At 39.9% G+C, this 27,875-nt stretch overlaps 1 protein-coding gene across 5 annotated transcripts in view; it reads right to left on the bottom strand.

Moving 5' to 3' along the window:
- The window catches only part of CACNA2D3 (calcium voltage-gated channel auxiliary subunit alpha2delta 3), a 941,064-nt gene that overhangs the window by 40,353 nt on the left and 872,836 nt on the right, over nt 1-27,875 (bottom strand). For all 5 annotated transcript variants that reach the window (XM_015130679.3, XM_077993170.1, XM_015130680.3 and 2 more), the window contains 4 exons: nt 24,781-24,856; nt 21,806-21,858; nt 20,242-20,297; nt 11,388-11,499 (listed from right to left, as the gene is read on the bottom strand). In XM_015130679.3, the coding sequence (XP_014986165.1) occupies nt 11,388-11,499; nt 20,242-20,297; nt 21,806-21,858; nt 24,781-24,856 (297 nt within the window). The remainder of the gene's footprint in view (nt 1-11,387; nt 11,500-20,241; nt 20,298-21,805; nt 21,859-24,780; nt 24,857-27,875) is intronic.

The raw sequence follows: 27,875 nt of genomic DNA, 5'->3' as shown, positions 1-27,875 counted from the left end.
CTATTAGTTTTACCTTCAAGGCTGAGAAATCTCGAGTAAGGAGTCCTGTGGTTTTCCTGCATCCCTATCAACACAGATGGGTTTGTGGACTGTGCTAAGTATGAAAGTAATACATCTTCTTTTAAACCCACACATAGATCCTAAGAGGCATGGACTATGTTTATACCCCTCTTGGAGATGAGCAAACTGAGGGTCAGGGCATTTAAATAATGTGTTAAGATCTTTGCACTAGTAAGTGTGGTAGCCCAGACCATAGTTCAGTCCCAGAGGCCACCTTCTTAGCCTTTACTCAAGGAAAACGCTGTGTCCCTATTGTGCAATGGATCCATTATACAGGTCATTTCCAGAAGCCTCACTTGGTAGAAACACCTGCAGGGCACTCACTGAGAACAGTCTAAAGACTTGCGGTAAATCGCCCACCCAGCTTGAGACCTCAACAGGAAATTGGAGTCGTTCGTTGGAAAATGGAATCTCTGAACTATGGTTTTCTGAACTGTAGCCCACGAAACATGTCAACACAGCTTCGAGACCAATTACTTTCTTTCAGCTTAGCGGATAAATGAAAGGTGCGTGGGGAGAAGCGATGAGAGAAGAAAACTGTAGCCACAGCTTTTGGGGTTTCCAGGAAGATGAGCAAAGCTTGTGTACAGATCTCAAAGCGAAACCGATGGCAATATAATTTTTATGAGAAGTGATGAGTGATACTAACAAAAAAAGCACACACTAAAAAACAAAAACAAAAATCTAATTTACCTTAGAAATTAATATTTTGCCAACATTGAAATGTTGAAATGAAAATGTTACATGTGTGTAAAGTTTTTTTTTTGGTTAATTATTTTTCTTAACCGGTTCTAACTATTTATTTTGCAATTGATTCTAAGCAAATCTTTGTGAATCTCTTTCTTGGCAAAGGGGGCTGGGTAATCAAGAAGGAAAGAAACATACTGGAAAATAGTAAAACATTACATCCTTTCTAGATTCCAATTTTGTCCAACTTGTTGACAGTCACAAATGCCCAGAAAATATGGGCTGAGTTGTTTTCGATTGCTGTTTGAATAACAGATTAATTTAATAATCAGTGGGGTATTGGATGACAAAAATTATTGGTTAGAGCGGCCAAACCACCAACCCTAATGACATTCTTATGTAAATTCTTATTTTCTTTTAGGCTCCTGCATTCTTAATAAACCCTATATTTTTGAAAATCCCTTTAAAAACACTACATACTGTCCCTCTATGTTATAATAGATCTGTCTATGCTATAGACACATAAATGTCCACTTGTGGAGTTGCCAATTTGAAGGTTTCTATTTAGAGCAACTGAGTCACCTCTTGATGTATTTTCCATACGAAACCATCTAATGATTCTGGAAACAGGACACAGAAATGGAGTAGGACACAGCTCAACTTTGCTCTTCAAAGATTTCTGAAGACCGAAAAGACTTCTGCTATATGGGTAGAACCACTTGACATGATTTACTTAGTTCTAGCACAATGTTTAGATATCAGGATCAGTGGATCTCTTCTAAGAGATGGGCAGATTGTTAATGACAGTCCAAAAGCAAACTGCAGCTGAGGCCTGTTCCCGTGGGAAGTGCTCAGTTCTTTGGGATTGTTGCTCTATGGTTTGCCATTGCTTGTGGAGGAAAGTAATCGCTGCCTTCAGACTAGTTTGTAATGGACACGGTTCTGTATGTGCCATTGCGGAAGGCAAGATGTTTTCCTATGAAAAAGATCTTACTGCGTAATTTCTGAAATACTATAATTTTCACCAAACTCAATTTCCAGCGCACTCCTGGCCAAACGCTACAGAATTGTGTTATTTTTGAATGTCACTGCCCCTGACCTGAAGTTACCTACAAAGTTGGTCAAAAATTAGTAATTGTCTTAGAGAACTAGACCTGAAAAATTTCATTCCTTCCAGGGAAAGGTTGATAAATTTCTTTGCAAATTAGATATAAAGCAGAGGTACAGATTCAGCATTCTGGATACCATCAATCATGCTGGCTATTGTACATCTATGGGTCATCAAGAAGAGGAAGACAACAAAAATCAAATAACATTATTTTCCTCCTTAATAGACTGCATTCTGAGAATACGAAGCTCAAAGAAAATGCCAAACAATAGCTTCCTAAATACTTTGATAAATACTCAACTATATCTTCTAATAAACTGTATTTCATAAAATGGAGCAAGGAGGGATAAAGAGAAAAGAATATGCAAAAGACAAGAATAAAAGGTTCCACTTTTCAAAAGCACTCAACAAAACTGGTTATGGCTCCTTTTTTATATTGTATAAACATTAAATCATAATTTTATAATAAAGCTTCACAAAGATTTTTGGATTAGGAAAAAAAGTAGTCTTGAATTGATTTCTCATTCAACTAGCTACCCCAGTGATCTGTCAATTTCTAATCTCTAAAAAGAAGAGGAGGAGGAAGAGAAACAAGTGAGTTGTTTGCTTTGTTAGGACCAGTCTGTGCGTGTGTGTGTGCGCGTGTGCGTGCTTAGCGGTGAGAGAGAAGGAAGGGACAAAGGGGTAGCAAATGGCTGTCTGAATGAGGAGTTTCTGTTTCAAGAGGCCACCATGTCATTTTTCCCATCATCTGGAATCTGATCATTTTTACCCTTTTCCTTGAAACCTTTCGGTGGTTCCATACTGGTGTCAGGGTAGTTAGCATTTGAAGTCCTTCAAAGGGCTAGTTCTCTTCGACAGGATCAAAAGGGCAACAAGTCTTAGGCCTTGATCAGCCCTTGTCCCCTCTGTCATCTGTCCTCACCCACAATTCTCTATTCAGCTTCCTGGAACGTCTAACAATGTGTTGACCAAACCACAAGTTCTCTCATCTCCATAATGCTCCCCTCTCTGCCTGGGTGTGCGTACTCAACTCCTCCTCACCCTGGTGGCATTGTGTTAGGTGCTATTTCTTCCAGGAAGCTTTTCTTGACCACCTAAGCCTTCCTTCTGTGACCCCATGTAACATTTACTCTCTAATCATGGCACTAACCATGGAGTATTGGCATTGCCTGGTTACTCATCTGCAACCTCCGTGAGGGCAAGAATTTTGTGTGTCTCATTCACCACTGCCTCCTCAAAGTGCAGCCCAGTGTCTGGGATGCAACCAGATGATCAAGAAAAGTTTACTGAAGTCCTGAGCTATCTTTACATTTTCTTCCTATGACCCTATTTTGTTTTCTGAGTGAATTCCTTAGAGACCTCCTTCAAGATCATTAATAAATCAGCCCTCATATCTTATCTACCAAATTGCCATCTCACAAATTAGCAATATAAAAAACAGGCAAAACCAATCCATGATGTTAGAAATCAAGAGAGTGGTTATCCTGTGGTCAGTGAGGTTACCCTTACAGGAGGGCAGGTGTGGGGGTCGGTGCTTCTGAGGAGCTTGTAATGTTATTTCACTTCCTAACCAGGGTGCTGGTTATACAGGAATACTCACTTTATGCAAATTAATCAAGCTGCAAATTTACAGTTCGGACACTTTTCTGTAGGTGTTATCCTTCAATCAAATGTTTACTTAAAAAAAAAAGGAAAAAAAGAAAAAGCCCAAGTCCTCATTTCTCTCCCCACCCAGACTCCTGGGGCTTTATTGTTATGCTTCTGCAGTATGTGACTGAGCTGCCAGGTGGTGGTCTTGAAATAAAGCTTGGAAAGGAAAATCCTCCAATGGCTACAGTGTTTTTTCACTGCTGCTAGCACACTGTGTAAGGCCTTACTCCATTTACTACCCAATCTCCTGTGAGTCTTCAACTCAGCGTGTCATTAGAGAGTTGAAACAAACTAGCCATGACTGATATAAATCTCTTCAACTTCAACTTTGTTTTTTTTTTTTCTTTTTTTTTTCTTTTTTGAGATAAGAGTCTCATTCTGTCACCCAGACTGGAGTGCAATGGTGCAATCTGAGCTCACTGCAACCTCCGCCTCCTGTGTTCAAGCAATTCTTGTGCCTCAGCTCCCAAGTAGTCGGGATTACAGGCGTGCACCACCCTGCCTGGCTAATTTTTGTATTGTTAGTAGAGACAGAGTTTCACCATATTGGCCAGGCTGGTCTCGAACTCCTGACATCAAGTGATACGCTCGCCTCAGCCTCACACAGTGATGGGATTGCAGACGTGAGCCACTGCACCCAGCCTTCACTTTTGTATCTTATCCATCTTGGCATTCCCCAAAGCACCAGCACAGTTTCTAGATCACAGCACGAATGCAATGACCTCCTATTCCTACTGAATGAAAGGTAGTCATTTCTTTAGTTTGAAATCTTTGGTCACTTTCTTTAATCCAGCTGCATTTATTTCTTTATTTTCTAATTATGATTTCTAATAAGGAAAAATACTGCTGGCTCTAGCAATGTCCTATCTTAGTTCTATTGGTTTTCTCACTTAGAATAGAAATAAGAACCCTAACTTGCTCTACTAAATATGATTGTGCTCATGATTCACTAAGGGATACTGGCCACCTCACAGAGTTTGTAGTTATGATGACTGAGGGTACAGTATCCATTTGGTCAAAAAGGTTCTCAATCATTATAAAACCAGCGGCGTCTATCTCACAAAACTATACAGTCATGAATTGTCAACAACCCTTCCATCACACATGGCCTGTGATCATATCTGAGACATATATGTTATACCTTTTTATACAGAGAATTCTACGGTAGTGAAATAACATTAGACAGTGGAAAGAAATATTCACATTTTAGCAGAATGGTTTACAGGTGTTAAAAACTTTTTTATATATTTGGTGTTATGTGTTTCCACCTATTCAGGCTGCTATAACAAAATACCTCAGAGTAGGTAATTTATAAACAACAGAAATTTATTGCTCATGGTTTTGGAGGCTGGGAATCCCAAGATCAAGACACCAGCAGACTTAGTGTTTAGTGAGGCCTTGTTTTCTGACTCAATGATAACACCTTTTTAGCTGTGTCTTTACATGATGGAAGGTCAAACAGACCCCCTCAAACTTATTTTATAAGGGCACTAATACCATTCATAAGGGCAGAGACCTCATGATCTAATCATCTCCTAAAGGCCTCGCTTCTTAATACTATCACATTGGGGATTAGGTTCCAACATGTAGATTTTGGGGGTCACCAACATTCAGACCATAGCCTTACACAAATGTTACATGTGACTGTTTACTGAGTACTTAATCTGATTCAGGCATTATGCTAAATTCACAACATACATTTTCTCACTTTCACTCCTATAACAAGCCATTATATGCTTACTATTCTAATCCCCCCAAATCACCCAGGAATAAGCAGAACTTCAAGGAGTTAAGGTTTTCGTCCAAGGTCACAGAGTTAGTCATCAGTGAAGTCAAAACTCACATTCTGAACCCATTGCTTCCAAGGCTCCTGCACCGAACCATACACTTCAGTACTTTCTTGTGGTGGATCTAGAATGTCCCCAGTCAGAAGAATGAACTATAACATGGTAGACTGGGCAAATGTGGAAGCCATCTTGCCCTAAACACTCAGACACACTAGATGAAATAGTACAACAAAACAAACATGTTTAAATACAAAAGATCTTACGAGAGAAGACACTAAAAGCTAACTTGTAAATTTACTGCTAAGTGAAAAAAATGGATAATCTGGCACTCTCTGAGGCTCTGAATAGGAAAACCAATATTGCCCATGAGAAATCAAACTTCAAGTCTAAACTACATGCTGCTTAGGAAAAATATGTACTCTAATTATATGGTACACAAATTCCTAAATACAAAAAACTTACATAACAATTATTCCCAGGCCGTCGTTACTAATAGGATACATGATAGAAGCCAAAATGCAAATATATAGTGAAGAAAAACTCAAATTCTATTCTGTTCCCCGATAAATAATATTTAATAGTAAAAATCAATTCACAGTTAAAAATGACAAATACATGAGCCAATAATCTAACATGGAAAAACGCAGAAAGAAGAAAAATGAGGATTGATACTCCTAAAATTTAAACTATTAGAACAATCTTAAAAGGTTTTTTATAATTTGGTACAGAGAACCTAAGACTAAGACTGTATAAAAGAAACATATAGTATTAAGAGAAGCAAACGAAACATCTAGAAATAAAAAGCTCAATAGATTGTTTCAGCAGCAGACCAGACAGGATCAAAAGGAAATTAGTGAACTGGAATATAAGTTTAAAGAAATTATCCAGAAAAAAGCACATACAAAATAGAAATGAATTTATATCTGGAATCACATCAGTGAAACCTCAGAACATTCGAGAGAGACTGAACACTGTAAAAGCCATCAGAGAAGGGGGAGAGTTCAGACTACCTACAAAGGTACAAGGATAAAAGTGAGAAGACAATGGAATATCTTCAAAATATTTTAATTTTGATGCTATGGAGATAAATCATCACTGTTGAGTACATACTAAATTAGGGATTTTAGACAAAGAATGAGATAATTTATCACTCTCAGATCATTCTTGGAAAAACTTCTAAAGCACTGTAAAACAAAAAGCAATTTTTTTTAAAAAATCAAAGTGACTATAAACATATAAAAATGCAGGTAAACATGTTATTTACTATAGGCAGCAACAACAGTAATTATTATTTCATGGGTTAAAAACAGTAGAACTAGAAGGTTAGAAAATATTATATGAAAGAGATGGGAGGTAATTCAATTTAACAAAATCTAAGCTTTTGTTTGCTCTGGAGGAGGGAGGAGAGCCTCACCAATCGAAACATGTTAAAAAGGCAAAGAGTAACTACTAAAGGAATAGTGTGTACTTTACATAGAATACCAAAAAAAAAGGAGAAAACCCAATCAATCCAACTGAAGGGAAAGAAAGGAAGAAAAGAGAGAGAGAGAAAGAGAGAGAGGAAGGAAGGAGGAAGGGAGGGAGGGAGGGAAGGAAGGAAAGAAGGAAAAGAAGGAAGGAAGGAAAGAAAGAAGAAAGGAACAAAGAAAAAACATGAGGAATACAGAGCATATAAAATGATGGTAGAAATATTCCAAACTTATTGGTAAGCACCATAAATTTTTAAAGATTAAACTATCAGATAACAGAAATAATAAAAACTTCGAATCCAGCTACATTCTGTTTATAAAACAAAATCCTAGTGCAAAATAATGAAAAAGGGTTGAAAATGGAGGGAAAGGGGAAAACATGGCCAGCAAATATTACCAAAATAGAGCTAATGTACCTCTGCTATTAACAAAACAAATAGACATTAAGACATAAAGCACTTTCATGTATAAAGACGGTTATTACATAGTGACAACAGGAATGATTTCTTAGGCAGCTATAATAATCATGAACAGGGATGTCCATGGTAACATAACTTCAAAATATAGAAAGCAAAATGAACTGAATGGCACAAAAACGTCCATAAGCCTGGTGAGAGATTAACTGACATCTAAAATAGACTGAAAATAAAGGTAGGTTTGAAACACAATTTGTATACTTTGTCCAAAGGACACACATTGATCCCTGTGCCCAGCTATTAGATAATATAACTTGCTTTCAAAAACATGTGGACAAGGACTGGAAATACAAAGCAAGTTTCCACAAACACTAAAATAGATGTGTTATACAGACCACAAGGCCATTTAATTAGACTTCAATAATAAAAAAGATGGCCTCAAATCCCATATATTTGGACATTTTAAAACATGATTTAAGCATTGACAGATCAAAAAATGGTAAAAACTAGAAACTCGTTAGAGATGAATAAGAATGAAGGCCTTATATATATATTAAATTTAGAGATGCACTGGAATGCAGAGAGAAATGTATACCTAGACATATATATGCTTATAGGTATATCTATATACATATAAAATGAACCTGAAAACCTAAGCATCAAATACAAAATATTAGAAAATAAAAAACAATGTAAACTCAAGAATCATAGAAGAAAGATAAAACAAACATATCTCTGGCAGTATGAAAAGGGAGAGAGAGGGAAGGAGGCAAGAGGAAAGGGAGCAAGAGGGAGGATCAATTACAAGCTTTAAAAGGGGGCAAAATCACAAATATAGTAACATTTTTAATCAAAAGAAAACACTATCAACAATGCCTGCAATAACCTTGAAAAATGAGGTGAAATAGGCAGTTTTCTAAGAAATATAATCACCAAAACCATTTCAAAAGGAAAAAGAAAATCCAGAAATCTCTAACCACAAAAGAAAGTAATTTCATAGTTGTAAATTTATACACACAAGAAAAAACACACATATACAAATCCCACCAGTCACTAATAGTTTTATAAGTTTTACCAAATCTTCAAGAAACAGATACTGGATTCCATCTTATATAAAATGCTACGGATATTACAGAAAGAGGGAAACTGTAAGTAATTTTGTGGCAATAAAATGACCTTAATAGGAAAGCCAAATGACAGTGCAAGGAAGAAAACGTATTACCACTCTCCTTTTTGAGCATAAAAACAAAAAGTTCACGGTGTAAGTAAATTGAATTCAGCAATATGTGTAAAATATTATTACTTTTTTTTTTTTTTTTTTTTTTCCTGAGACAGAGTCTAGCTCTGTTGCCAGGCTGGAGTGCAATGCCAAGATAATGGCTTGCTGCAACCTTCACCTCCCGAGTTCAAGCAATTCTCTTGCCTCAACCTCCCAAGTAGCTGGGATTACAGGTGCCTGCCACCATGCCTGGCTAATTTTTGTATTTTTTAGTAGAGGCGGGGTTTCACCATGTTGGCCAGGCTGGTCTCCAACTCCCGACCTCAGGTGATACACCCGCCTTGGCCTCCCAAAGTGCTGAGATTACAGGTGTGAGCCACCGCGCCTGGCCTGTTTATGACAATGAAGGTCTATCCTGAAAAAGCAAGTATATTTTCACATTACACATTCTATATACTATTAATATATAATATATACTACATACAAAGTATGTAATATATACATACTATACATATGTAATATATACTACATGTATTATGTCCAATACATACACATATGCATTATATATTTATTTCATGAAAATAAAACCATGACATATACATGATTATAGATATCATGAAATATACAAACAATACATACATATGATATGTATATATAATACATATATTATACATATCAAAACCCTGTCAGAATTCATAGAAATTAATAGCTAATTCCAAAATTAGTATGCAAGAGTAGAGTCAAGAATAACCAAGAAAACTTAGAAGTATTTTATATGTATATATATATATTTCATGATTTAAAATTTTAAAAATATTAATGTAACTTAACATGTTAACAAATTAAGGAAAATTTTTTTGTAATGGATGTAGAACTTTCTTATGAAATTCAACATCCATTTAGATTTCAACAATAACAATGGCAACAAAAACTCTTACAAAAGTTTTCTTTAGCCTCATAAATTGTTACTACTAAAAATCTATAGCAATTATGGAATTAATAGTGATGGTTGCACAACATTGTGAATATACTTAACGCTCCTGAATTATACACTTTAAAATGGTTCAATGGTAAATTTTATATTCTTTATATTTTATGACAATAAAAAAGTCCTTTAGCAAACATACTTAACATGTAATTATTGGAGGCACTTCCTTTAAATCAGGAATGAGACATGGTTGCCTAATCTCATTGCTTCTATTTAACGATGTGTCAGAAGTATAGTGCAATAAAACAGAAAACAATAATTAAGTATGGAGATTAGAAAGTAAACGTTTCACAAATGATATTATGGTCTATGCAAAAAGTCCAAGAGCATCCATACACAAACAAGTCAATCTCAAAGAGCATTTAGCAGTGTGTTGGATACAATATTCAATATACAGAAATCAGTGATACATTCATATACTAGTACTTACAAATTAGAAAAGTAGTTTTAAATATATACTATTTATGATAGAAGAAAAACTATGGGTATGTAGGTATAAATATATAAAGTTATAAAATTGTATTAAAAGGCATAGAAAAGGCATGTAACTAAAGAGACATACTTAGTTTATTAATGGGAAGTCCAATTATTATAAAAAATAGTAATTATCTTTAAATTGACCTACCACTTACAGAAATTTTAATCAAAACCCTATCAAAATTCATGGAAATGGGCCAGGCACGGTGCCTCACGCCTGTAATCCCAGGACTTTGGGAGACTGAGACGGGTGGATCATGAGGTCAGGAGATCGAGACCATCCTGGCTAAAAAGGTGAAACCCCGTCTCTACTAAAAATACAAAAAAAATTAACCGGGCGTGGTGGTGGGTGCCTGTAATCCCAGCTACTCAGGAGGCCGAGGCTGGAGAATGGCGAGAACCCAGGAGGCGGAGCTTGCAGTGAGCTGAGATTGCGCCACTGTACTCCCAGCCTGGGCGACTGGGCGAGACTCCGTCTCAAAAAAAAAAAAAAAAAAAAAAATTCGTGGAAATTAACAAGCTAGTTCCAAAATAAGTATGCAAGAGTAAAGAGTCAAGAATAATTAAGAAAACTTATAAGAAGAATAAGGAAAGGAGCTTGTTCTCCTAAATACCAAGTCATATTATAAAGCTATAATAATTTAAAAGATATGGTATTATATATAGGTATTAACAAACCATAAGATCTGGAAACAGATCTGCATATAGGTGGGAACTCAGCCCATGACTAGACTTACTTAAACAAAAAAGAAAGAAAGAAAAATTCTGTGCACTGTGTGCCTGTAGTCCCAGCTACTTGGGAGGCTGAGACAGGAGGATTTCTTGAGCCCAGGAGTTTGAGACCAGCCCAGGCAACATAGTAAGACCCTGTCTCTTAAAAAAATAAATAAATAAAAAAGGCATCTGTAAAGAGTCAAACCACAGAATAGGAAGACCCACATACAATGCATACGATTGTAAAGAAATAGTATCCAAAAGAGAAAGAACACCCAAATCAATAAGAATAGATCTAACCACTCATTCGGGAACTGCCCAATTGGAATAAAGAGGTCAGAAACCCCAAATAACCAATAAAACCATTAAAAGAGGCTCAATCTCATTAGCAATCAGGGAAATGCATACTCAATCACCAAGAAACATTTCCAATTTATCAGGTTTGGGTAAATCCTGAAGGCTTCTGCCTTCAGTAAAGATACATAAGGACATTCTCGAACACACAGTTCAAATTGCCAACTGTCAATTGAGAAAGCACCAATAAGAACTTTCTCAAAACATGAACAAACTGACCTACACATCTCCTATACTGCAGGATGTATTTTCATGCATTCTGAATGCTTCCCAGCGTTTAGAATTATAAAGCCAAGTGGTGTTTCTTCTAAGCTGACAGAAATACTTCCTTACACAAGAGGGCAGCCATGTTTTCTATTGGTGTAACTGTGCCTGCAAGTCACACAGACCTATCTGGGAAAGTTCTATGCCGAGCAGAAAGGTGTAGGGGGTTAGAGGGTGGGGGAATGGCTTACTTGGAGCAGTCTTCACAAGCAATATTCCCTGTAGTCTCCTTGATGGTGCGCTCGGAGACAAATGCCGGATATTCAGTATCACAAGGCTCCAGGGTCTGTTTCAATTTCTGGGCTGTAGGGATAGGGGGAAAAAAAAGGTAAAGAATGCAAGGCACAGGCTCAATATTGTGACTGGCAGCCCACAGCAACCCAGAACACAGTTCTGCTTCTGCTGCTCTGTGATTTTTCTAGCACAGCATAATGCATTATTTTCTAATTAGTCAAGTGATTTCATCTGCCAAGCAACTCTATAAGCTATAATTCCTCCAACAGTTGTGTTGGCTTGATCAGCTATCATTTATGCATCACAAGAATTCAAATTTCTGGGACAACATCAGTCACCGGGTCTCTGACCTCAGACTTACTCAAACTTAGCAACAACACATATGTATATCTGAACAAATGTATAAGTTATACCATATTATTTAGGGTGAGACAAAGGTCATGATACAATTGCATGGTTTTATTATAGAAAGAAAATTGAAATATGAAATAGTAAAATACGTAATGTCTTTGAAGCACAGCCATGAACCAAATCCTACTATTATGAAGCTCTTTGTCCAATAATATGCCATGTCAATTTTAAAGCACTAAATAACCCTGGTACGTGGATGAGCACATAGTAGGTGCTCAGTAGAGGCTTGGCAGTTGATTGTCCAGTGGGCAAGATCCAGAACCTCACTAGGTCTCAATTTTCTTATTTGTAAATTGAGGATAATCAAGTTCTATCAGAAGTTGATGTGAGAAGTAAATAAAACAATGTATGTTGACTAAGTACAGTACCTGAAACATAGTGAGTGTTCAGTAAATGTCAAATAATGATAATAATAATAATAGCAACAATAACAAAGATAACAGTATCATTCTAATGAAGCCACTGTGACATTATAACGATGACAATAATGATAGACACTACAGCATAGTGGTTAAGCATGAAGGCTCTGAAGTAAGAGAAGTTTGGAGTACGAATCCCTGCTCTGCCACTTCTAGTGAATCCTCACCATTCTCATCTGTAAAATGGGGATGCTAGTAGTACAGGTACTCTTCACAGGAGGTCTACTTGTTAGCATTTCCCCCAAGAGAACGCTTATAGATTTCCAATACCACAGTTTGTACAAAGCCTTCAGTTATTGTTTTTGTAGGAAAAAAAAATGTATTTACATTTACAATTCCAAAATTGAATAGGATTTTAACAAAACTGTGTGTGAACAAAGTCTCATGTTACATTCCAAATATAACTGGTTGGTGGGCAGAACTACAGGGAGATGTTTTGTCCACTGTCCATATGGGATGCTGCTGGCACTAAGTGAGCCGTCAGTGCTACTGCACAAAAAACAACTGTAGGGTAACAACCAAACACTTGTGGGGTGATCAGGAAGCGATTCTAAGCATTTGTAGTATCCTAACATGATGGTTTCTTATATGTAGGCTTTTCACTGAGGTTTAACTATTTTGAGGAAATTGGTTGAGGGTTTGGGGTTGGAGCACAATGCATTTAATCTTTATTACTTAAAACAAAAGGAAGTAGACTCTTCATCAGCTCTTTCACTCAGAATATAGAATTTTCAGTAACTGATCGCTGACATTAAGGGGAAATGATCGTTCTGAGGAATAAATGAACAAAAGCATGTACAGCTCTTAGCAGACTGAAGCATGCACGCACTTTTGCCCACCTACATGCATACACACAGCCTTCATGAAATGCTACTCATTAGCAAGTGTTACCATCCACAGGCCAGAGGCTGGCTAGTTTTGTAGCAGCTAAAAGCACCAATTCCAGGCAATGAATCCTGCCACTGCTGTGCGACAGCAGGTGAGCTTTTAACCGTTTTACACCTTAGTGTCCTCATCAGCTAAATGGGAATAGCAGTACCAAGCTTGTGTGGTTGTTTGAGAATCAAATGAATTACATGGACAGTAGCTGTCATGCTGTGAGTCCTGCTTAAGTGTATGTTTTTACCACCATCGTGACTCCTGCCGTACTTGTGCTATTTCATGGAGTCAGGCTTTTTGAACCATCACTTTTTGGTAGAAAAGGCAAGCAAATGGCTGCCTCTCTGACTCCTGACTCCACTGATTGTACAGTGCTGGTAGTCATTCTCCAGAAAGGCCAGGTTCCAAACACTGTCCCTTTGTCCCCAAGATGCTAGCTCATTGGACGGAACATTAAATGCCTGCTGAATACAAGAATGACTCTCCTGAATAGTGTTTTCAAACATAAAATAGAATACGATGGGCCAAAAAATGTGAGAATCTCTGTCCCTTATGACACACTTCTTTCTTGCCTTTCAGGTGGAGGGTAAGGTGAATTTTAGGTGCTCCAGGCCCAACAGTAACAACACAGAAGAGCCACGTGGTGGGAACATCAGTCTCTTCCCAAATCTTTTTCAGTGCCTCTGTTTAGTAAGGAGGACATCTTTGTTTGACAGTAGGGAGTTTCTACCACCTTTCTATCTTTTACACTCCTTCCTTTCATTTGCTCTCCTCTCCCTTTAAGCTGAAGAGGCCAAACACAAAGCTCATAGGATCTGGCTAAAATTTGGTCACACTTTTTATTTTCATGGTTCTTATTTTCACAACTGATTTCTCTGTATGGCAAATCATTCTGGTTTTCAGTTTACAAAACTTTCTTTTCATAGTTAAATTATTTGAATTTTAAAAAGTGAGTCCGTTGAAACGAAATAAAGATTTAAGTATACAATAGCTTAGGTTATAAGTGGAAGCGGCACAAGGATGCAGACGGAATATAAAAACCTAATGATGGCATAACAGCTAAATTGGTGGAGAAATTGCTGCGTTCCAGATGCTATCCTGCTTAATATGTATTAATTTATTTAATAGTAAAATATGACAAAATTAAAAAATAAACTATGAGGTATGAACAGTTGTTATCTGTTTTGCAGATGGTGAATGGAGGAAAAAGAACGAGGGTAAATTGCCCAAATTCATCCACTGAGTATGTGGCAGAACCAAAATTTGACCTTGGGCTGTCTGGCTCCAGCGTGTGTATGTTTAACTGCTCTGTGAAGTTTGGCCAATGAAAAAAAATAAGAAAGGTCTTTGGGTCAGGCTGAGATAGGCAGCACACGTGATTTGAATAAGCCTGATAATTGCACCATCTCTAATTCTAATTGTCTGGGCCCAGTTACGATGGAATGGGTCCAGTACTCTCAATGGTGAGACTCATTTGGCTCTGATCCTTTCTGGGGATGAAATTCTTTTTCCTTTGACAATCGTAGGGCACTCCATGCTGATATAGTGATAAACCGTTGGGTCTATTTGCAGCACGACTATTGGCTGGAAGTTGCTTGATGTGCTTTTGGGAAACGTGAATTATCCTATAAAGCCATGGTCACATTTAACTTAAATAACATGGCTAGAACGTACTTTGTCTAGAGTGCTATGGAAAACACCACATATATGTGCAGTCACTATTATTTATCTATGGAGTTTCAAACCAATAACCGAGGCTGCTTGCAATCTACTGGATACTATTTTTGTTGTTGTTGTTGGAGACAACAGTCTCACTCTGTCCCCCAGTCTGGAGTACAGTGGTGTGATCTCGGCTCACTGTAACCTCCGCCTCCCGGGTTCAAATGATTGTCCTGCCTTAGCCTCCCAAGTAGCTGGGATTACAGGCATGCACCACCATGCTTGGCTAGTTTTTTTGTATTTTTAGTAGAGACAGGGGTTTCACCATGTTGGCCAGGCTGGTCTCGAACTCCTGGCCTCAGTGATCCGCCCATCTTGGCCTCCCAAAGTGCTGGGATTACAGGTGTGAGCCACCATGCCTGGCCCTATTGGATACTGTTTTAAGTCTTAGGCACTCAGAACTCACATCTTACAAAGCTGTAGGTAGTCAAGGATCACTGAGCTCAGTCTGGCTGACTCCTTCTTTTTCCAGAAGGGAAAAATGAGGTTCCAGAAGCAGACACTGCCTGCCGTGGGTCCCACAGAGAATGACTCATCACAATCATCATTAACTCACACAGCAAACCACCACCACCTTCACCATCAATCTTAACTGTGCACTTACTACATGCCAAACCCTGTGCCAGGCCCTTAGCATGGGCAAAATCCTCATCACCACAGAATAAGCAAGTCCTTGCTACTGTCCCATTTTGCAGATGAAGAAACTAAAGCTCAGAAATGAAGACACTCGCCCAAGGTCACACTGCAGTGAGTGATGGGGTCCAGATGTGAGCCTGGCCCTCACATCCTGGAGCCCACACTGCTGTGCCTCCTGTCCCAGTTACGCCGATGTCACCATGACCTATCACCCACTCACAATGAAGCACCCAAGGGAGCATCCGCACAAGTGAATTTCTTTACTTTTCCCTTAGCAACAAATGTCCCTGATGAGAATAACTGACTTGGGTTCACAGTAATTATGTGCAGACAATTGGCAATGAATAGATTTGCCATTTGAAAAGCCTTCCTCTTCTTTTGTTTCTGTGAATGCACCCCTGTTCACAACCGGGTGCCAGCAAGCTCTGTTCTCTTTGTGCAACTTCACCAAAATGATACCTTTGTGATAATCAAGCAGAAATGGGCTTCCACAGTCCCCTTCATTAAGGAAATGGAGCAGATAAACAGTGTAATTATGGATTCCATTTTTAACTAAAACAAAGATGTATGTCTCAGCTCAGGGTCTTTATCTAGTGAGGGAATGGTAAATTTAGAATGAAGAAACCTTGCAAGCCAATAGCATATGGTGCCTGACACATTTCCCTCCTTATGCCGGGTCTGGGATTTATATTTACATTTAATAAGATATCCCAATGACAGCAATCCTGTGGATGAATGAGTTCACCTTTGCTTCTTTTCATTTCTTCATCCATAAAATGGAAAAAGTCATATGATGCCCAGCAGAGGGCTGTCGGCTGGAATGAGACAATTCCAGTGCAGTAGCTGCGGCTCTCGCTGTCATCATTAGCTGAGGGAGGTCTTGGCTTAGGTCTGAGTCCATTGCCTCTTAGCTGTCTGACTTAGGTGCTTCAGAGAGGCTTGGCAGGAAATTCTAGCAGTCCCCACCTCTCAGGTATGTTGAACGGATCTGAAGATAATCTATGTGCCAGCTCTCTGGAAATGGCAAAGCACTTATGTAGCAGCACACCATGCATCAACGATGCAATTAGGTGACAAGGTCTCTCTGTAGTCTGTGGAAAGGAGGCCTCACAGTCTGGCAGTGGAGTCAGAGGACATGCTGAAATGATCTATTCAGGGTCCTTTCTACAAAGCTCCTTAAGACAGAAAATAGAGAACTAAAGCACCATATTATTCCTTTCAGCTGAAAACTGGACCACTTTTGGTCCAGCTGGGGTGGGGGTGGCAAAATTGCAGAATGGGAGCCTTCACAAGTTATCTCTCAACATCGCGGGTGCAGAGATCACACCCTGCTCCCTCAGTCACTGTCCCCTACTCTGCACCCCTCAGTCGGGGCCAGGGTTTCTCAACAGTGGCACTATTGATATTTTGAGTGGGATATTTCTTTGTTATGGGGGCTGTCTTGTGTGTTGCAGGATATTTAGCTGCATCCCTGGCCTCTAGCTACCAGATTCTAGTAAGAACCCTCCCTCCCATGCTGTGACAGCAGACATGTCTCCAGTCATTCCCCTGGGAGGCAAAACTGCCCCCATTTGAAAACCACTGTTCTAGGCAAAGATCATAGTGAATGGCATTCAGTAACAATTCTAGAATCCATAGGACCAAAATAACAGTATGGCTAGATGTCTGTGGTGGCAGGTCACGGAAAAGAGAAACAGGTCAAGGTGAGGATGAGGGAAGTGGGAGTGAATGCAGACACGAAGAGAAGGGAACGTCCTCCCTAGGTATGAAGAAGAATGCCAAAAAGTAAACCACTGAAAATAACAAGCTTGCTGCCCTCAGCCCTGTGCAAACTCCTAAGAAATAACCAGACATCTCAGTTAAAAAAACCACCGCCACCACCCAAAGCATGAGCGCCCACCCACCATGCATGGCGTACTTGCACAAGGGCTTGGCATGCATTGCTTAATCCACTTCTCACAGCCACATTATGTCTATTGTTTCCTCTGCTGACAAACGGAACCAAAGCCGAGAGAGACCAAGTGACTTGCCCAGAACCTCACAGCAAGCAAGAAGCAGAGAAAGGCTACCCAGGGTTCCTAACCACTAAGTTCAAAAGCTGCTATGGCCTCTGAGAGCTCACAGTTTGATTCAGAGGGAGAGGGGATTTGTCTCCAGGTCACTGGTGCCACAGAGAGAGCAGCCATTTAACCAACTTGCAACCCATTTTCTTGGCTTCTATTGATTTTCTTATTTTAAAAAAATATCATTTATCTCTCTTCACTCCTATTAGTAAAACTGTGGAAAAGTGAGTCAAATAAGAAAAGCAAATGGTAAAAGATAGCCAAGTGTCCATTTAGTAGGTCCCTCCTCATCTTTCTTTTTTCAAATCATGTGCAATTTCAACAAAAGCAAGTTGACACTACAGGTAAAATTTCCTTTCGGGGACAAGACAGTCCTCTTCGCCTAACTCATATGTTGGTGTTTGTTTATTGACTCCCTATTTCCCATACCAACTGCTGACCCTAATTAGCTCCCTATCTCCTTCCTCCCACCATTTTATGTGTTTTTGTGTATATACAGTTTTGTATCTTGGGCTTTGTCTTGTTTTGTTATAATTTCATGAGCATTTCTTAATTTCATCAAAAAGTTTTCAGAAACAGAATAAATTGTCTTTCTGTGGATGGGCTGCAATTTATTTTAAAACAGCCTTTATTGTTAGACATTTAAATGTTACCAGTATTTGCAATTATAAATTCCCTGGTGATGATCATCCTATCATAGAAACCTTTGCTCCCATCCAGGTTTATGTCCTCAGGCTAATTTATACAAGTGGGATTTGAGGCAGTCACTGTCACTCAGTACCCAACCCAGCAGGGAGGAGCAAGAACTGAGTCCAAGCCCTGGGGGTCACCAGACCAATGTGCGTGTGTGTGGATGCAAGCAGAGCACAGGGGCCCTGCTCCACTGGGCTGTCAGTGTCCCACGGCAGAGCCAAGCCTGGACAGGCATGGATTAGGCTCCCAGTTATCAGAGAGTGAACTATGCAGGCATCAGCAGGGGCAGGACTCACTCAGCAGATTCTGCTCCATCTCATGTTCTAAGCAGAAATCAGAGAGTTCTTGGATTCCAGCAAAATGAGCCTATTTGTAAGTTACAAAGCCATGACTATAGTGACCCTAATGGTCTGCTTAGCACCAGAAAGATTTGTTAGGATATTGAATCAGCAAAGATAAAGCACCTACTGTGTGCTCAGCACCAGTTAGATGTTAAGAGAGAACAATATTTAAAACATAGCTCCTACCATCAAGAAATGCTAGGTTAGCGCAAAACACACACAGTGAGGCAATAATGTTAAAGAAGACATAGGATAACGCATGAGCTGACTGGGGCAGGAGCAAGAAGAAAATGTTCATTCTGCCTGAGGGAGTTGAGGGAATCCTCACAGACTGGGATCTTAAGGGAAAGGAAAGAGAATGTTAGATTAAAATAGATCCAGCATCTGGGGAAATGCTGATATGTGACTAATCAATCTCTTTTTTAAAAGACAGATAGTTAGAAATAATAAGAATGGTAATAGCCTACTAGTCCCTGGCCTCCCAGGTGGGAAAATGAACATGAATGCATGAAGGCAAGAAAGAACAGAGTGTATCTGAGAAACAGCACGTGAGTGGGCAGGCCTGGGGCAGACTGCTGGAGCCAGCGTTCATTAAGGATCACTGGATTTGTAGGCAATCATCATCACTGTCATGGTCGTAGTGTCACCACTGTTATAATTACAGATACTTTCTTTTATTTATTGATTTGCCTTCCAACTTTTATTGTAGGTGTGGAGGGTACATGTGCAGGTTTTTTACATGGGTCAACTGCATGTCTTGAGGGTTTGGTGTACAGATTATTTCAGCATCCTGGTAGTCAGCGAAGTACCCAATGGGTCGTTTTTCCATCCTCACCCTCCTCCCACCCTCCACCTCAATTAGGCCCCAGTGTCTGTTTTCCCTTCTTTGTGTCCATGTTTACTCAATGTTTACCTTACTTATACGTGAGAACATGCGGTATTGCTACTATTTTTTGAGGACTTATGTTTCAGTCACTGTGGTCAGCACGTAACATGATTTCTCATAGCATTAAACACACATGCACACAGACACACAGACTCACTTCCTAAGATAAATATTATTTTCCCCACTGTGCTTAGCAAAGGGAAACTGAGCCTTGGAGACAGATCAGCTGACATGCCCAAGGTCAACCTTGAGCCGGGACTGAAACCTATTCTGATCTAACTCCACAACCCATGCCTCCAAGAGTCTCTACTAATTACACCCTCCTCAAATCATCAAAGGTATTTGAGGAGGGAGAGGAATGTCATCAGATTTATGTTCTATGAGGGTAACAGTGAAAATGAAAATAGAATGGCTAATCATTCATTTAGCCTGAGACACAGGCAGTGTGTCTGTCTCTCTTCTATTTCAGCATTGCCCATGAGCTTTCTGAAGAATTTACCTGTGCAATGTATGACCTCAAAGCCTTAGTTAAGGAAACAGGTCAAGATGTACATTCAACATGGGCTGAATGAAGCCTGTGGAATTCTGTGTCAGACTAGATAGCACAGCACTTAGCACAAAGGGTGTCTTTTTGCTGACAGAGCTGAAAAATCATCACTTTGTCCTGGGGAATTTTCTGAGCCAGCACATCCCTGATGAAAAGTAGCCGATGAACCTAGCCCTCATCCCTCCAAGCTGGAAAACAGAAACCAGTTGCCGCTCACCTTTAGCTGTCATATCGGAGTGCCACCAACTGCAGAGGTTAAACTCCACCAGGAACCTAAACAGATCGTGGAAAAGCCCAATGTTACTTCGTCATCCATGCCTGTATCACAGAACAGTGACTTTCTGTATTCTTCAGCATCGCTTACCTCATTTGAGAACATCACAATTTGCAGATATCAACACAGTTGGCTGAGTTATCACTGAATATTCACTGGGGTTTATCTTTCTTGTGAAAGGCTATTTTATCCCCAAAGCCAGGTTCACCTGGACTCAAAGATTCCTAGATGAGGAATAACCTGCTGTATAGGCTGAAATACTTTCCTCGTTATTGTTCACCAGTTATTCAATCTTAGTATCATCTAATTTGATTCCACAGTAAAAAGCCAATGTCTAATGAGCTTCTCCTCCCTTAGTTCAGAAATACAGACAGAATATTCTCCTCTGCCAAGACTATGATCTATAGTAATGAAAGATGCTTTCAAAATGAATACTGCTACTTGAACTTGTTTAAGCCCCCTCCGTGTGTGTGTGTATAGAGGGAGGTGGAACAGACTTCTCTCTACGAAATTAGGTCTCATGCAACCTCATAAAAATCAACATTTCTCAATGGCTGGTAAAGAATACAAAAACAATACAAATTATCCTCCAAATAGATGAAGAGAGATCAAAATTCGGTCATTTGTTTTTCAGGCTTATGGCTACTATTCCTAGCAGCTCTCTCTCAATCTAAATCCCACTATTATTGTTAAGGTTCTTTCTCTGCCTCATGTGTATATGGAGAATTTACTTCCCATTTGAATTCACAAACTGTATTAAATTAATAGAGGTTGCCTTAAATTAAGAGGACAGTGACTATCCATCAAATGGCATGAAATTTGCCTCAAACCCACAGAAGTGGAGTCTAAGCAGGGGAAATAACAATGAGAGAGTTTGGTGCAACTTAAACCATCTTGTTTACATGTTCATCTATGAAATTCTTCCCTTTTGTGTGACACAGTGTTTCTGTAATGTGTCTAATATCTAGTCTGAAAGTCAAGACTTTCATCTTTGTGCCATTTCAAGTGTTACTTAAGTCATAGATGCAACGAGCACCTCCAAATAAGACCATAGTTTGACAGGAAAAACAATGAAATCACACCTGAGGAAGCCCCCAGCCCTAGCGGACAATCTCACACATCTCCCATTCCTGCACAGGCCAAGGCAGCCAAAGTAGCCTGGTGGACAGTCACAGCAGTGTGCTCTTCTGACCACAGCCCACCCAGGCTGCAGTCAAAACAGCCAGACATCCATGTGAAATTGAACAGTAACCACAATAAGTAAATTTAGTTGTATACTGCAAACTGTTAATCTGCTAAAGTATGACATAATAGCCAAAGGAGTGATCATGAATCACTTAATAAAAGATCATTTTTGGTCTCTGTGTTCAATATTTTGAGCTGTTCAATGAAGAGAGAGCACTAGGAATCTAACGGTTATTGAAGGCATGACTCACAATCTCTAAGTTCACTTTATGATACAAAAAGGAAAATATTAATCCTTTTCAAAAAGGCAGATTTTACTTACAAGACAAGTTCTGTCATGATCCATTTTACTGCAGAGAGGAAGGCATTATAAGGCTGAAGAGAAGAATTCAGTACATTAAAAACAATGTATTGCACACAAAATTTGTAGCTTAATTTAGGGCTTTACATAAGGACAATGTTATTCTTCTAGAGAGATTGATACCATGTTAAAAAACAGTGGCGTTCTAGCTAAGGGAAGAAAATTGTTGGATACTGTATCCTAAAACCAACATTTTAAAACTTTGAACTCCACTCCAGTGAGATGTGATTTACAAGTAAAATAAACCTGATCTAATACAAGGGTTATCAGTAGGAGGAAAAAGGAAGTTCAGCACCCGATGCTTAAACCTTTACCCTCTAGGGGCTAATATTTTGAAGCTTAATGCTGAGGGGGCTGGAATCATATAACTAATTTCAAATGGTAATTGGCAGGGCAGCCTCTTGGAAAGGTGATTCCCTGTTCTCCATCACTGTATGTCATTCATTAAAATAAGCAAAAATTGCGTACACCTGATTTTAATGCCGTCCATGAATTATGTAGGATTTAAGCTGCCTTTTTTCACACTTACATATTTGGACTTGAAAAAAATGATAACCATATAAACATGTGATTTTATCCTTGCTGAAAATCCCCTTCACTCTATAAAAGAAGGCATTGAAAGCCTAATCTTTATTTCAGAATATTTTAATTTAAAAAAGCAGTTGGATTGTTTACTCTGTGATATTTCCTATGTGGATAATTCAATTTCCTGAATTCTGGAAAATACCAAGTCTCCCCCTCAGTTGGTTCTTTGTACCTAGCTATGCCAGTTATGTGACTGGGGCGTGGACTTGAGAGACAGGCAATGACACTAGCAAATCCCGGGCTCTGGGCTCCAGATGTCAGGTCCAGAAGAATCTCAGAACCTTCTATGGTTGCCTTTAGATATCAGAGAAGTGAAATGCATGCCAAATCCTGGCTCTGCAGCTAGAGCTGCTTAATCCCACCTTCTGAGCATTTTAATTATAAGAACTAGAAGTGAGAATGGAGGAATTATCCAGTTTTAAATGAAACAAGAACAAATTTACATGCCCCCAATCATTCTCAAAACTTTCCCAGTCCGGCCAGAAAGTAAATGTGCAGAACAACAACAACAACAATGCTGAGGCTCTTCCAAGCCCACCCAGATTTCAGACTTGGTGTATCTCTTGCTCTGATTCGACTGAGTGCTTCCACATCATTCCTTGAATCACAGGGTTCTGGGCCGCCAGGATTAGGGTCAGATAAGGATGTGAACTTTTAACAGTTTCCTGAAACCACACTTTGCAGTCCTGCGGTTCTGCCATTACATTTTATGGCTTGAAAAATAATCATCTTGCTTTCAAAAAGACCGGCGTGGTCAGACTATGGGACAATGTTGTGTCTTTGTACCTGCTGGGATGGGTAATGTGGGTCAGGGGGAGAAGAGAGTAAATAAAAGGATTAAGGAAGCTTTGGAAGTTGAGGGGGAAAGAGGGCAGTAGCAGGGGCAGCTCGCTCTGAGGCCAGGGGAAGGCATTCCGTGCCAGGCATTGGCTCAATATATGAATAAACAAAGGGATTATGCAAATATGGAATTAAAAAATTTAAATGCACATTATCATTTAAAAGCATAAAGCCACTAAGCTTTTAAATCTAATGATGAAAACATACCTTAGGAACGTTTAATGTCTGGAACTATTCATGCTAAGGTTAGGGGAGTTGGGTTTAGAAAGACATAGTGAGTCTCACTAAAAAGCTGTATTTTTCAAAATATTCGTCCCTTTAGTTGCCTCTCACAAATGGGCCAGCTCTGAATCATTTCTTGCTCCCTCAGTGTAGGAGAACCGTGTTAATTATTTGGTTTTTAAATAATCCCCTTGTAACATCTTACATCTGCAAATTAGAAAGTATATATATTTTAAAGCCAAAATAGCTTTTAAACGTTGTGTTTCAAACAAAATTTTAGGTTAATTTTTGGTATTTACAAAACAATAGCATTGTAAGGGTTATATTTAAACACATATGACAGACTATCCAGAGGTACACTAGATCTTTTTTTTTTTTTCTGTGGTTTTAGGTATTGCTGGCCAAATTTACATTGTCTATGCATTGTAAATTACATTTTTAATTTGGGAGTAAGTGATAACAGTTAATTTCTGGCCATCTGAAAGCCAGTTTCTAATGGCACAATAGCTATGCTGATTGATCCTCATCTGTGACATCACCAAGGAATCAGCTCCAGGGAAAACGATGCTGAAACCCGGTGGCATGATTAGGGGAGAGGGAGTATCTGTGATCAAAATGGGAATTAGGACACAAGCTCACAACTCCATTACAAACTAAAAGGAAAAGTTCTGTTGAACAAAACCAAGTTATTTTACATACAAATGGGAGAATTAACAAAACTTCTCCCTTTTTCTATCCATCACAAGGGGGTTGCTGCATTAATCCATCAAAGGCTTTAGACCCATTTTTCACTCATATGATCACTGGATTTGAGTTGAAACAGCAGTGACATTTTTTAATTTTAATTTTTTTTTTTTTTTTGAGAGGCAGGCTCGCTCTGTTGCCCAGGCTGGAGTGCAGTGGCATGATCTTGGCTCACTGCAACCTCTGCCTTCCGGGTTCAAGCAGTTCTCCTGCCTCAGCCTCCTGAGTAACTGGGATTATAAGCACATGCCACCATGCCTGGCTAAGTTTTGTATTTTTAGTAGAGATGGGGTTTCACCATGTTGGCAAAGGTGGTCTCAAACTCCTGACCCCAAGTGATTCAGCCACCTCAGCCTCCCAAAGTGCTGGAATAGCAGGCGTTAGCTACCGCGGCTGGCCTGAAGTGTTTTTTTAATGAGTAAAGTCAAAATGTTCCTGATTTTGCAAAAAGATAAACTTGATTACTCCAAAGAGGAAGATAACACTCAGACAGGGAGAAAGACAGAAATATGCAGCTGTTTTCTGGGTGACAGCATAGTACTTACATCCAGGAGGCCATGGGCGCCATCGCTGCTTTCCTTGTTGGCTCTACACATGGCTTGGTAGTCATAAAGGGTAATTCTACAGGAGAAAAATGGAAGGGAGCTTCGCTAAATGAGAAAACATGGGAACCAACTGATGCTATGTACTACAAGGTGAGCAGTCACTATCATCAAGGGCAACAGTGACAAACACCACGCAGCTCTAACGTGGATGATGAACAAGGAGCCCAGCAAAGGCCAGTGCTGGAGGCACAGTCATGTTATTACTTGGAATCTGAAGAACAAAGGGAACAAAGGTGTCGGGAAGGGTAGAAGGGGATGAGGACCCATCTAACTTGATGTAACAGTCATTTGGTCTGAAGAAGGATGGTCTGCATTGAGCAAGATATTCCAAAGGGAATGTGCTGTTCTGAACTGGATTCTAAGACCCGGATGGAATTTACTTGGGCCATGTCTCCAAGGGACAGGAGAACCAAGAAGAGCCACTTTGGGATAAAACATGGCAGGATTCTGTGTTTCTCAAGCACCAGGAAGCAGGTTTGGACCAGGATAAGCCCTGCACATTGACAATGTGTGGGAAACCAGTGGCTTACTAATTGTAATCCCTACTCCTTATTGTCACCACCATAAGAGTGAATGTATCTTATTTTGAAAACAGCATAGCTTATGAAACAAAGTGGACATTTTTTTTCCTACATTGGTGATAAAAGTAAAGCTTTCATCCCCATTATGACCTTTACACAGTTGCAAAAATGTTTTACTTTAACATTATTCAATGTACTTTAATTCCCCCACCAACAATTCTACAAAGGAAAAGTGAATGGCAATTTCTGGTAGCATGTGTTGGGACTCAGAAACCATTACCCTAAAATATGGTGCTTCGACATGAAGCAGTCTCAAGGTTTCTCCGACCTTGCTCCCTGTCTCCCTTACCCCACAGTCTCTTAATCCTGTCTCTCCCAAACCACAGGATGAAGCTGTTCTCTGAAGTTCCCTTTTCTACCTAAAAGCCAGATCTGCCAAAGAGGAATACAATTGCCTTTCCTGACATTTCATTCACCAGAGAAGAGAAGATTACAACTCATATCACAGAGAAAGAGACTGAAAATTAAACACCACACCTAGAGCCCAGACCAACTTCTCCCCAACCATTGTCAGCTCTCCATCCCATTCAACTTCCATTGAAATTATTTACTAAACATTGCCTGAGCAGTAGGCCCACTCGTTTCCCCCTCAAAGTCATTTATTATCCCTCAAGTAGCCCTATTTCCCCCTCTCCCCTCCCTCTATGAAGATGGGCATTTAAGCATCTGTACCCCATTGGGTTACTGGGTAACCATTCTACTATGATTCCCCGTGTTGTCCATATTAAAATACATTTTGTGTGCCTTTTTTTCCTGTTCACCTGCCCTTTGTCAGTTCATTTTCAGCAAACCTTCGGGGGGTGACGGGGCAAGCTCTCCCTCTTTGCCCCTATACATGTTCCAGTATTTAGATGGCGTGAACACCTTATCCCATGCTTGAAAGGTATAGCCAAAGGAGTCTGGCATTCCCACCTTCCCTTCGGCATCCCCTCCCACCATGCCTAGCACCCCGAAGGAGAGACACGTAAAGTCCAGCCTGAGTTACATAACAACTGCCAGATGAGATTTTAAACACTTTAATACATGTGCTTCTACATGACTGGATGAAATTCTCCCCATAGGAATTCCTTCCTAGAATAGTACAATGGTTAATGTTGAGTGCACTTACTGCTGTGTTGGAAAGACCTCTAGATGTAAAAGCTCCATGCAGCAGGATTAGTGTTGGCTCTGTTTCACACCTACCTCTGGCACCTAGTACAGCACCCAACATACAGAAGGCATTCAGTTTTAAAAGGGTGAATGCATAAATGATTGCTTGATTGCACGAATGTTACACAGATGACGACACAACTGAGAACAAAGGGGCCAACTGCAAAATGTGATCTGGAGGCCTCCTTATCTGGACAGTAAGTTACGGATATTACTGATAAATGGATTAAACACAGTCGTTTGTGGGTACCAAGCAGAAAACCAGCCACATTTGACCAAATGAAAGATGAAAGCCAGCTCCTAACCAGCAGCAGCACACAGCACTCCTTGGGCAGCAAAGCCCAAGGGGATACCAGTGGTCACGTAGCCAGTCCTCAAGGTCTTTTCTTCACCAGAGTATTTCTTCACCGTCCTCTGGCTTTTTCCTTACACAGATGCAAGCAAGAAGCTTTGAAGCTTTGTTTATACAAACAGAAACGAAGACCATAAATCAGCCAAACATTAGGCTTGGGGATGTCCCCGCACAAACTTCTCACAGAAATGCTCTCACCATTGACACAGTCCTAGCACTAACCCAGACACCGGGATATGTCACAGACTCAACTGCAGACCACAATGGACAACTCTAATTGGTCCCTGACTGGCCCGCCATGCCACGATCTCCATCCTCACTCAGGAGATTTCTACAGGTACCCCTGCAAGGACTTTCTAGCATTTGGCAAGAATTGGTATTGACTTATCCTTTTCCCACTGCCCAATGCTGTCTCTACAGCTAAAACATGTGCCAGAGCCTGGTGAGAGGCAGCATGGGGTTGAGAGGAACATGCATGTACTTGGAGTCTCATAGCCATGGATGCAGGATGGCCATGGTTTCAAAAGTTGGTCCTGCCGCATATTCAGGGTCCATTCTCTCTCTCTCTTTTTTTTTTTTGAGATGAAGTCTCACTCTCTGTCACCCAGGCTGGAGTGCATTGGCGTGGTTTCGGCTCACTGCAACCTCTGCCTCCCAGGTTCAAGCGATTCTCCCACCTCAGCCTCCGGAGTAGTTGGGACTACAGGCGCATGCCACCACACTCAGCTAATTTTGTAGTTTTAGTAGAGATGGGGTTTCACTATGTTGGCCAGGCTGGTCTCAAACTCCTGACCTTGTGATCCGCCTGCCTCGGCCTCCCAGAATGCTGGGATTACAGGCATGAGCCACCGCGCTCAGTCTCCAGGGTGCATTGTTGAGCAGCTTGCTGATACTCTTCAAAGGCTTCGTTTCCTGACTTATTAAACAGTTACAGAGACGTTCTGAGATCTAAA

The sequence above is a fragment of the Macaca mulatta genome, chromosome 2 (genome assembly GCF_049350105.2).
Source record: "Macaca mulatta isolate MMU2019108-1 chromosome 2, T2T-MMU8v2.0, whole genome shotgun sequence".
In the NCBI taxonomy this organism is placed as follows: Eukaryota; Metazoa; Chordata; class Mammalia; order Primates; family Cercopithecidae; genus Macaca; species Macaca mulatta.
The sequence above is the reverse complement of the archived record's forward strand: the minus strand, read 5'-3'. Positions and strand labels throughout refer to the sequence as shown.